Source organism: Amphiura filiformis, chromosome 5 (assembly GCF_039555335.1).
Source record: "Amphiura filiformis chromosome 5, Afil_fr2py, whole genome shotgun sequence".
Lineage (NCBI taxonomy): Eukaryota > Metazoa > Echinodermata > Ophiuroidea > Amphilepidida > Amphiuridae > Amphiura > Amphiura filiformis.
This window is the reverse complement of record NC_092632.1, coordinates 79,736,069-79,748,702: the sequence shown is the minus strand read 5'-3', so window position 1 is coordinate 79,748,702 and position 12,634 is coordinate 79,736,069. Positions and strand designations below refer to the sequence as shown.

At 36.4% G+C, this 12,634-nt stretch overlaps 1 protein-coding gene across 1 annotated transcript; it reads left to right on the top strand.

Moving 5' to 3' along the window:
* Positions 1-3,560: 3,560 nt before the first annotated feature.
* LOC140153793 (thyrotropin-releasing hormone receptor-like) lies at positions 3,561-12,348 on the top strand. Its single transcript, XM_072176648.1, has one exon. It carries the CDS (start codon positions 5,908-5,910, stop codon positions 7,012-7,014), a length of 1,107 nt encoding a protein of 368 aa, XP_072032749.1. The 5' UTR covers positions 3,561-5,907; the 3' UTR covers positions 7,015-12,348.
* The last annotated feature ends 286 nt before the right edge of the window (positions 12,349-12,634 follow it).

The following is a 12,634-nucleotide window of genomic DNA, read 5'->3' as shown; positions in this document are numbered from 1 at the left end:
GTTTGTCCAACTGACACAACAGCAAAATACACTGACATGCAACACCTTCCTGGACCACATTCACAGCGCAACAGATTTCTTTGGCTGGGTTCCAATTTTTCGCCTGTACATGAACAAAGGGGAATTACACACAGGATTACTTCAATATTATTCTAAACACATGTCAGTAACCAAGCAGTTGTCCAACTGTCACAACGGTAAAATACACTGACACGGAACGGCTTCCGGGATCACATTCACAGGCGAATAATTGGAACCCAGCCAAAGAAATCTGTTGCGCTGTGAATGTGGTCCAGGAAGGTGTTGCATGTCAGTGCATTTTGCTGTTGTGTCAGTTGGACAACTGCATAGTTAGTGACATGTGTTTAGAGTAGAGTATTGAGGCAATCCTGTGTGTAATTTTGGTTAATTTTGATAGACAGAATTTATTTTAAGATTTGACCTTGTGAAAAATTATAAGTTTCTTTTTTGGCTTAGTGTACTTTAAAGCAATCTTATCACAAGTTTCAATACCAAGAATTAAGGAATTTAACCATTAAAGCAATCTTATCACGTCCTTCAGTATCGATCTATATGGATTATACACTTAAAAGCAGGTTTGCCACATTTTGCAATACTAATTGATTCAACTTGCTTATCCATGTAGTCTTTCCATATCTTGCGATACCAATTATGATGATCTTAAATACCAAAGCAATTTGTTCACGTCTTGTGAAACAAGTTCGATACATATTTAGACACATCACATTTAATATTTATATTAAATTGATCTTACAACAACTTTCAATACCAACGTTGATAATTTAGTTTGTATTGAAGTAATCTTATTACATTTTGCAAAACCAATAATTAATAATTATATTACAATCTGGCACATCTAAGTTCCAATGCCAATTTGGTTAATACACAATTAATACATAATTAAAATAATTAATACATAATTGAATAAATATACAATTAAAAAAACTGATTTAAGCAACTTTGCCAAACCTTGTAATACCAATTTAGACAATTTGCACATCAAGGTAGTTTTTCCACATTCAAAATACGAATTTAGATGATAGCAAACCAGGATTTACATATTACAATACCAGTTGAGATACATATCAAAAACAGACTTCCGACCTTTTCTAAAAAGCAGATACAATTATCATGATTATTTGACATTTATATTAAAAGCAATATCACCGGAACTTGCCATTTTCATTTATTTCACCACATCGTATAATACCAAATTTGATAATCAAGTTGTAAATCAAATCAGACTTACCACGGCTTGCAATACCAATTTAGATAATTTACATTTGTACCACAGCATTTTTACAACGTCTTTCATTTCTAATTGAAAAAATACAAGATTTATTACAATTGCAATACCAATTTGGATATATTTGTACAATGCTCATCAGCAAAAATAGATTGGTTGTAAGCAGTGGGTGTGGGCTGGGGTGTAGCAGTGGGTGTGGGCTGGAGTGTATGGCGTGGACTGTATGGGGTGTTTGTATGTATTCTTACTTGCTAATCTGCCTTTCTCCATTAATTGTGATTTTGTATTGTTAAGCTTGTGTGCCCAACCCCCTTTTACTTTGTGTTAAGCCAAATCTTTCGCATAATAATAGTTGTTTGTTGGAGTATTTGCTGAGGTGCAAGGGCAAAGCAAAGCAAAGCTCTTGCTAGGCAAATCCTTGCCACAATAGGTAATTCAGCAAATCCTCACAACAATAGCTGGCAAATCTCTCAGGTACTTAACTCAGCAACAGCTAGCCAGGCAAGACTTGCTGGCATTAATCCAGCAACCTCTTAGCTAGGCTATGCTAAGGCAAAGCAAATCTCTTGCTAGGCAAATCCTTGCCACAATAGGTAATTAGCTCAGCACCCACTAGCCAGGCAAGACTTGCTGGCCTTAACCCAGCAAAACCTTAGCTAGGTCATTACTCCTCTCTTGCCTGGCAAGGCTTGCTCAGCTAATCTCCCTTACCACAATCCTTGCTTGTATTGTTTAGGCAAGCAATGTTATCCTCTCTTGCCTGGTAAGGCTTGCTTAGCTAATCTTGCCTACCACAAATATTACTTGTATTGTCTGGGCAAGCAAATGTTTATGTCTATTGTTCCTAATGTAAGAATGTAAACAACTGAGGGTATATAAGGACCAGAAATCACCAACTTAGATCACTCTTGACTTGACTAGTCTGACTGTAAGAACACATGCTCTTAATAAACCATACACATATACTGAGTAACACAACTGAATGTCTCCTGTGTTTTACTTCAAGCCTAAAGCCCTCACAGTATGTTAACGTCTGTGTCAGCATAAAATGATCTATACTTTGATCAGCTCGTAATCGACGGACCTTATAACATCGCGATATCAAGATATTTTATTTTGAGAATTTTCTTATGACATCTCGCCAGAAGCATCACGAATTATTAATTCAAGTCCTATGCTTTGTCTACTTTTTTAACACACAAAAATAAAGACCAGACAGGTCAAATAATAGCGTGGGTCTACTTTTTTGCGTAGTGGTAAAAGCCTAAATTTCCCACCTATTACGAGCTGTTCAAACTATAAGGTGACCAAGAAATGTTACAATTTGTAGCAGTATTCCCCAAAGCAAAATAAGCAAACTATGTATGTAAGGAGGGCAAAGCAACAGGCTGAATGTAAAATATTGCATTACGTATTGTACAAAGGCTTTGCATTTACAGGACAATCAATTTCTATAGCAGCTGGACAAATAGACTCTGTCTGATGATGGCATATGAGCAAGATTACTGGGTAGTCTAACGGTGAAATTGTGTTATGTTCACAAATTCGCTAGTGGCATTTCTTAATGGCGAGACAATTACATTTATCTTTCTTGCAGAGTACACGTTTCATTCGGTAAAATCCTTTATATCCGTGGCTTGCTTACAACACAGACAAGTGCCAGACTTATTAAAGTTATAATAAGCATTGGAGTGAGACACATTTCCAGGAATACAAGTTTTATTGGTTGCATTAGCTCAATTTCCATTGGGCCTCATGGAAGAACAGAGGATACGTTAAAACATCCACTGAATGAGTAACCCAGGCAAAAGAAGAAATCAAACAAACAATCAAACAAACAAAACAAACATATCTTAAAGTTGAACTTGTAGCGTTTTATACTATTGTCCTGTTTAATAGAAAGGACATAAACCGTTTCCGAAATTGATTTTAGGGGTCATATAAATTTTAAAGGGAAATAATTATACGTAAAAAAATTTCTGGGAAAAAAATAATTCAAATGCTCATATTCGTAAAATGATAACATGCAACACTGCTATACCAGATGTTCAATAAGTTGGATATAATTTGATAATGATACATTCCGCCCACCATCTGCCATTTATTTTTCCTTTCTATTAGTAGTAGTGATACATGGCAATTTATCATCGTTCTATCGTACGTGGAATGGTGACATTGTAAATGATAAACTTACCCGTCAACGAAATTGTGAAACCCCGCCCATTTTCATTGCGATATAATTCGCCGTCGGTGGCTTCTTACTCGATACAGCAATCCATCAGAATATTACGCCGACTGTAAGTGGCATTATACTCCTACAGTTTACGGGTATAATACGTCTTTCTAGTCGCTGGCTCGTTTCAACTGATATGGAAATCACTGGTACTCAAATTTCGATTTGAAGTTTTTGTTTAATTTTCGAAAGTGTTGAAGATTTACTGCGACTTTTGAGCGGGAAATTGGTTGAAATTTGGAAGATTGTGAGCAGAAGTTACAGTATATCAACGCAGATTCACTTATTGGTAGTAAAATACACACGGACGATCAAATGATACCGATGCTAACGTTTAACAAGTAAACGAGGCGGGAAGGCAATATTGCTGTTATTCGTCGCTTTTGGCGCGAAAATGATCAAACATTTGTTATCGCAGGACATCAATTGATTTTATTAAGAAGGCTTTTGTCACATCTTTATCTAACTGATAGAGAACGCCGTTAACTTCCCAAAGAAAACAACTGTGTCATCAACACGCTGATTTGATTTTGGACATATTTGGGCTACCAGGAAATAGCTGTTAATTTTTACTTTACCTCTGGTACGTTTGCCGTTATGGAAAAGCAATCTTTACGGAGTAGATATGTCGCGAGTCAAAACAGTGCAAATGTTTAAGTATTAGTCCGACGCTTTTGCTTTTTTTAGCAGTTTTACTTGTGGACAGACACACGGGATAAGCTCATATCCCTTGTGCCCCAACGATGAAAAGGACATATTGAATACTTAATATTCAGTTGGTGTCTTCTGTAAACAAAGTGTAAAGCGAGATAAAACGCCTCAAGAGGTATTTGAACCTGCTAACGGGCAGCTTGACCATGTGTGATATGCAAAGCGATTGACCATTAAGTAACGCCAAGTACTTGGACAAATAAGCTGATGTGACGGAATCCGAAGAAGATTGCTTATAGAACAATATCATTGCCATATTCGTGGCGATTACTTCAACGACTTGAAGTCTAAAGATGTTTTCTTTGCCTTTAAACGGCAATTAATCGGTGACGACTCGTGTGTAAACACTACTAAGCCCAGGGTACTGACCCACCGCATCAGAATATTCGTTGGGTCAAGCCAAGTATGAGTATTGCAGGAAACTATTGAAATAATAGTTTAAATGCAAATAGAATTTTCTTCGAGATCAATTGAAACGAACGTGTATCCGCAGGGATTAAATCAACTGAAAGCTTGTCCGCAAACTTGGGATCTTTAGTAAGCACTACGGTACTTCACCTGGAAATTACGAAAGTTCCCTCACATTACCATTATCCTTGGCTTTTTAAGTACACTTTGTGACACTTAATTTTCCTCCAGGGTGCACTAGGATTTCGTATGACTCGGTTAATTGCGATTTGTTTAGAAATACGTGACACAGTTGCATTCTGCAACCATCTTTTTTTCAATAAAGCTATAATATTACATGTTAAGGAGGTCTTCACGTTTTCTTATATCTTGTAAACTATCGTTAAGTGTGCGTGCAGTGAGCAATTTTGGCGGTTGGCTACTTTGAGACATTGTACGATGTTTGGAGTATGGAGCACGTATTTAAACTTTCATATGCAGCGGTAACTCTGAGAGTACGCGGCACCTTCTTTATAAAGGTTGAATTTTATATCTCTGTTTGTAAGAGAAACTGCTAATACTTATACAACTAAAATGATTAATTGCGCTAGTCTATTGCAAGTCAGACCGAAGGTGGAGTTTATATCATTTGTATGAGACAGCATAATTACATGAAACACAATTTGTGTCGTTAGCCAAAACGTGCAGCAGATTGAAATAGAGAAAAAGAAGCCTCCAATGCACTACATCTTGAGCACTTAATCATTAACGCTTTTATTTGAAGTAAAACAGCTAGTTGGAGACAATTTTGAAACAAATATTAATGAGGAAAATGAAATCTAGTAATCATTTTCTAAAATGAAACCTTTTCCTGTAGTAATTTAAATGAACCTTTCATTATTGCCTTACAGTCATCACAATCTAATTACTCGGCTCTCTGTGAGAAAGACAAAGGGTTGTTCCAGTTAATTAAAGCTATTGTTTTGTCTGAGTGTTTTAATATAATACTAGTACAATACAATTTGTTTTTCATCTGTACTCCAATTTTGGATAACCATTATATATTGACTGTTTATGTACAATACTTGTAGTTAAGTTATACAATGTTAAGAATCGCGCAAATTTAAGTAAGTTTGCTTCGGCATCGTATGTACTTGTTTGTAACGATAACATTATCACCATTGATATTGTATGTTATTTAACCTCAATTTCCGAAACGCTGTAACAGTCTTCGCAGCGTAACGTCTTCCAAGGACTAATCACAGAGCATTTCTGTTCGCGTTGCAAATTATCTAGAGAACAGTACAAGATGAGTTCATCAGACGCGCCCGATTGTATTACTGTACCAGAGAACTTAAGTGAGACATATGCACACGACATTACTTACAAACCGATCGCCTCAATATCTGTGACTGTGATTTTACCATTCATACTCACTTCAGGTCTTGTTATTAACACTGCATTTCTTTATGTTGTCGGGAGAGTACGTCGCATGCACACTGTTACCAATCTGTTCCTGGTCAATCTCGCAGTTGCAGATACAGTCTTTCTTGCTGTAGTTTGTGGAGAGCAAATTGTTTTATATATAAATTCTCCAGTATCTGGGGATCGCTTATTCATGGGACTCGCGGGTTGTGTAGCAATCCCACTCCTTGTATACACATGTTATTTTGCGTCTTTGGCGTTTGTGACTATCGTATCGGTCCACCGATTCTTCGCCACATGTCGCCCGCTGAATCTAAAGATGATTCGCAGTAAGAACAGAGCCATCAAACTGTCCATTTTAGCGTGGTTGCTATCACTGATGATGTCACTTTTGGTTATTCCAGAATCAAATAAATTTGTAACTATTTGCGTACAATGGCCATCAACTCCAAAGTATTCCGGATATCCAGAAATGATCGGCCTTTGCTGGCCATCAGCCGAATGGGTACAACCATTTGCTGATATTCTTCGCAGCATTCCTTTCTTTTTTGCAATGGTGGGAAACAACATTCTCTATCTGCTCATCATTATATCACTACGTAAACGGTCACCTGAAAGACGCCAGCGAGAGTACGACGAGCCTTCCTCACAAATTTGTAGTGCGCAAAAGAGATCTGGATCCACAACTGTAGCACAAGCACCAGCGCCAGTTCATAGTCAAGTCGCAAGAATGCTCGTAATCAATGGTATTATTTTCTTCCTTTGTCAAGCTCCTCATCAGGGTGGTCAAATAGCGAGTTCTATAGGGGGTATAACGGGTGTACATACTAGTTTATTAAACCCAGAACAATTTGAAGCTTTTACGTGGTTTAGTAAGGCATTGGTGTACATCAATTCGGCAGTAAATCCCATCATTTACAATCTAACAAATACGCGCTATCGTAGAGCATTTAAGGAAACTTTATCATGGAAATGTGAATCCGACTCATGAGTGTCGCGCCATTGTTCAGAACATTACGAAAAATTTAGTGCTACAATATTTCGTTATTATATTTAGAGGAAATTGTGTACGGAGATGTAGTTTAAGTGTTTGTTATCAAAATATTGCAATAATCCGCTTGCCTGGGAACTCCATGTTGACTGAGCAATGAAGTATCCTTGAATGGCATCGATACAATAATACACAGTCTGCAATATTAACTGTAAGCTGTGATCAAGGCAACACACAGCAACGATTTGCAATGTTTTGATAAGCAAACACTTCATTCAAATCTGGCGGAGACAACATCTTTATTGTCTTGATAAGTGCATTCCATGAGATGTGAAGTATGCACTTATTTCTACCGTATATTTGGCACTCGATTTTTAGTAATGTTTCACGAGACCTTATAAAACAAGTGTAAAAATCACAGTAAGATAACACACAGTAAGATAAGAATATCACTCCTTTACCACCTGCATCCCACCTGTATTTCAGGAAATCAGTTTTCAAGGATAAAGATATGAAAATATATAGAGCCAATGAGAGTGCCACAAAATGCCCAAATACCGGCGCAGGGCATTGTGAGACGTTACCCTTCTCATGGAAGTGAGAATCAGTGTCATAATAACCTAAATCCAAACACTCATCAGTGGCAAAGACTCAAATACCACACAAGAAAATGTGTCTTGAAATTAAAAAATAAGGTTGATTTATAGCAACTCAGCCGGTTGGTATGAAATTTGACTGAAGTTGCTGTTTTACGAAACATACCGATACCGCACTATGTATAGCCATCTGAAATAAAATATAAGGAGCTAAAATGTATTGTTTGGTATGCTAAAATTATCATGCATATTATTGCTATCGCTTCTGTTCACTTAACATTCATACACAGATATAGGATAGTAAGGTTTCACATCGGTTATTTTCCTAGTTATGTCCCACGTATACTGACGGGAATTGGTTAAAATCTGAACGCAAACGTATTGTATACATTACCGTGATTAACCGAAAATTGAACATTTTGTATGTTCTAAGCACATTTTGTCTCTTAACATGCTTAACGGCACATATTTTATTAGCCTGTGAATCACGTTATTTTTGTATTAAAATATAAGTATACTAAAATCAAGTCATATATTTTGTGAATCCTGCACGATCAAACAATCAAGTACTATTTTTGTACATAGTTCATTTACAACTTCCCTTTTTTGTCAATGACAGATGGCGCAAATTCTCTATTTGTTTAAAGCAATAAGTTCTAAAGGATCAAGGAGGTTATGATTTAAAAATATATTTAGTTTATTCCGTCTGTTGTTATGAAAATATTTGCAGTGATTTCACAACCCAATGGGCAATGATGGGACTACCTTTAGATTCATATGTGATGCGATCATTATTTACAATCTAACAAATACACGCTATCGTAGAGCACCGATACTGATTTTACTTGATCGCATCACATATACCGGTATATATCATATCGACAGACAGAAACGCAAGTATTAAGAGTTCGTCATATATAATACAAATCTCTGCGCTGAAAACTGTTATTAAGGTTTGTAAATACATGTTTGTTTATCAAATACTCATACAAAATACCGCACCTAGGAGATATTTTTGTTTGTCACTTTTGAGTTTTGGCCCCTGCACCTCAACATGGCCTTGCTCTCCCTCTCACAAAAATCCCAGCTATTCCACTGTTTAAATGCGGTAAAACATACGAGAAATATTCATAAACATTGGCGTTCCTGAGTCGGGTAAGCCATCGATCTTTCATTTGTAATGAAAACTAACCAGGCATTTTTCGTAGTATAGTTTGTTAGGTCTACAACTGATGTCCGCTAGTCCTTATGTTCGCTAGTCAAAAAAAGGCTTGCTAGTCCGAAACCTCGCTAGTGCACTGACCATAACCCTCGTAAATCTAACCCTAAATTTCGGACTAGCGAATCGAATTAATTTATTTCTACCCTTAAAACTAGCAGCCAGTCTGAGCGCATAACTAAGGTGAGCGCTTCTTAGCTCCCTGTCCATGTGTTGTTGTTTAATGGTTGGTGGCATGATATGGGGGCCGGGCCGTAGTGGTTAGCGACAACCTGTAAAGAGTGCTGAGTCTTGACAATCAACGTCTAGGCGTTGTGCATGTGCGTAGCGCACTATAAATCACTGCGGTTTTTTTTCTTCTTCTGATTAGCGAGCCTTTGTTTTGGATTAGCGAACCTTGGGACCAGCGAACCTTAAAACTAGCATTTAGTCCCAATTTGTTAGATGACTAAAGCAATTGAATATTAATTATGGCACTGTTCCCATTTCATGAAGTTTGCCCCAAGTATTTAAACATTCCATTTTAAGGTATCAACAATTCCTTTTCCCCAATGAAACATTGGCAATGTCTGTAGTGATTTTGTAGTAACAAGTTTGGTGAAATCATTTACCGATATCGGAGGTTTGATTCTGACGCATCTGTAAGGCTGAAAAATACGTATTAATCAATTGCCATTATTGTCAGTAACAGTTGGCCCACACTTCATATATGTCTAAAACGTTCAAGGAGTTTGTGTTATAAGCAAGTGTTTATTTAGTTTGTGCTTATGCAGATATAGCAAGTTATTTAACAGGACCGCTTAAGATATCTTCCTCAAAGATACATATTAAAAGTGAGTGATCCGATTGACAGCTTCATCCCCCGATTTACCCTATCAAAATAGAGATTTTGGCATCTGAAGATAGCTCCTATTTTTCTCATGAAAAAGTTTAAGCCTGATATGTTTTTAGATGACTATCAGTGGTGGTTTACTACCCGTGGTGCTCTATGGGCCAATGTAATACACGTTTTTGCTTCTAATATTCAAACAGGGCCTGTGATCCAAACCTCTTTTGAATCGGCTCATCTTAGTGATATGCTTCAATGTAAATATCTGACTACTAACCTTTAAGGGTTTAACGCGTCTCTGTGCTGAAAGCTACTGTTGAGATTTATAAATACATTAAACAATAAGCTGCAGTCTTTGAAATTAAACATAAACATTGGCAATATGTTGTTTGTTTTATCAAATATCCGTTGGGAGAATGCTGCCGAATTTTACAGACGCAATTTATTAAAAAATGGTCAGTTGGCAAAACATAGGAGAAATATCCCTGGGGAAATATTCATAAACATAGGCGTGCCTAAGTCAGGTAGACGCCAATATTTTATCTATATAAATCTGGCATTACTACGTGGCGTAGTAGTTTATAATAGGAAATGAAATGATACAACATTAGTTGCATTTCGTGATAGTTCCGAGGTTTTACATGTTGAAGCAATGTTTTCAAAACATTCACAAATGGCTGTGAACACTATAATGGACAAAAATGCATTCTTCAAATGTTGTAATGTTTGACTTAGTCAAATTCACAACATCCCGCTATGTATGATTGCATATTCTGCTTTTCCAACAAAACGCCCATTGCGAATGTGTTTATACGTCTTTAACTAGTTTTATTACCTTTAATGTTGACAATACTAAGTCCGCCTAAAACATGGAGTCAAAATCAGTTCAAACACGCAGTGTCCAAACTCTGGTCCAAAGTACACACACTACCAAGACACCCCTAATATAGCTTCAAAGGTATGAGCTAATTCAAACTTCCACACAACCAAAATATGTTTTATTTACAGGACGTACTGAGTATATTTCTGGGAAGTACAAATATATTGGAAGTGTAATAATTGTTCTCAATTGTAACACAAACTCCGTTAACCCAAATAACTTAATTGTGGATGCTTAGTATTAATGTAACTAATTAATTTCATCAAACCCTTGTACTTTTTATGTTGTTCGAATACTGTACTATTGACCCTCACAACCTTTGCGTCAACGTGAATGAACCAAAAAGATTGCCTTTAAATATACTAAAGGAATAAATCAGATAAAAGTTAATATTGCCATTGGTTTATTGCTGTTGTTTGTTAGCTTTGGGCATTGGGCTATGCCATTTAAAATCCACACTACCACTATGAAAGATTTGGCTAAAGTCTTTCACAGAATGGAGTATATGTTTTTGAATAGAATAGACAGCTGTGAAAGATAATACAGGGGGCATATGGGTTTCAAAATTCTTAACTCTTAAAACAATTACATTTGAAAAACTCCCCCCCCCCCCCCCCGTGGAAGGTATTTCCATAATCCTCCACAGAGGTAGTGTGGATTTCAACTGGAATAGCCCATTTGTAGAATATAACCCAATCCCAAAAACGCAGCATATACATAAATGGCTTGTTTATGACTTGTTATTTGGGAGACATATATTTTGAATCATCTGCTCCCGAAGTCAGAGCAGATAATGCCCTTTAACTTGGGAGAGCAGAACTTAATGGTCTATGAATTCATAATAATGCATAGTGCTTAAGGTTAAAGACCCTGAAATAAACTTTTCCATAGGAATATTCGTTTCTGTTTATTTTTTTTTTTTCGGATCAAAAGTAAAAAAGCCAAAGATTCACCCACACATAAACAAAGCAGAGTGCCAGTAAGTCATTTGCCTCAATAGTTCTGCCATATCCAACTAGACCTTTTGAATGTCATTAATTGATATTGAATAACCCGCAGAAGAGAGCTGTCTTTCTAATATTTATTCTTAAACCCGAAATAATTCTCTACTGGGAGGTTCATAAGTAGATAGTGGAATACCACATTGTATGTCCTGTAATAGCTAATTTATCTTGCACAAAATCCAATTAACTTTTCACAGTCATGTTCATTTTAAGTGTCTTTGGTTATCATAAATTGAGCGTGTCTATACTTTAATTCTATTCATGCTGATTTCAGCAGAAAGTTGGAAAGTAGACGTTATGTAAGCATGGTAAGAAACAAGATACGAACTTGATATTAGTGAAAGTACTCCCTGTTACTGCAGTCGATTATTAATCATGTTGATACAAAATGTGCGCAAGTGTAAAAATCAAATATTTGTGTAAAAAACACAGAAATTATATCTGCATCTAATACGGTTTTTTTTAATGCAGATCATCTTGCATTAAATGTGATATGAATATTTATAAATAAAATATAAACTTTTTGCACCATACGCCGATTCTTTAAGTTATGTTTATTTTCGGGCGTATTAATAACTTGCCATGCCGTAAGTGATGGATCTTTATCTAACATTTTAGTATACTAAACACGATGTCATTGTGCTTTTCTGAAGGATCTTATCTTTTGATTTCAAGTTCCAACAAAGGCGAGCAGTCAGACCAATTCGATGTAATAACGTAAGAGCGAGGGATTATGTGAAGTATTAGGTATCATGTATTCCTGTGGAAAATTGTAGTTATATATGATCTGAAAGTGCATTCCAAGATTAAAACAAGACAGTATTCATTGGGCAAGTGCCACTCATCATTGAGGATGAGCCATATAATAAACGGTTGTAAGCAACACATATTAAATATACACGGGAGAAGTTGGTGTAGCACTAAACCCAGAAAGTAATTTGTTCGTTAGTTCGGCGTGAGTGTTACACCGACGTCTCTCGCTTGTGTACATTTAATTTGTGTAGCTTATGTAAGTATAGCCGTATATAGTTTGATCAGCTCGTAATCGACGGGCCTTATAACATCGCGGATTAATATCAATATGGGAGAATT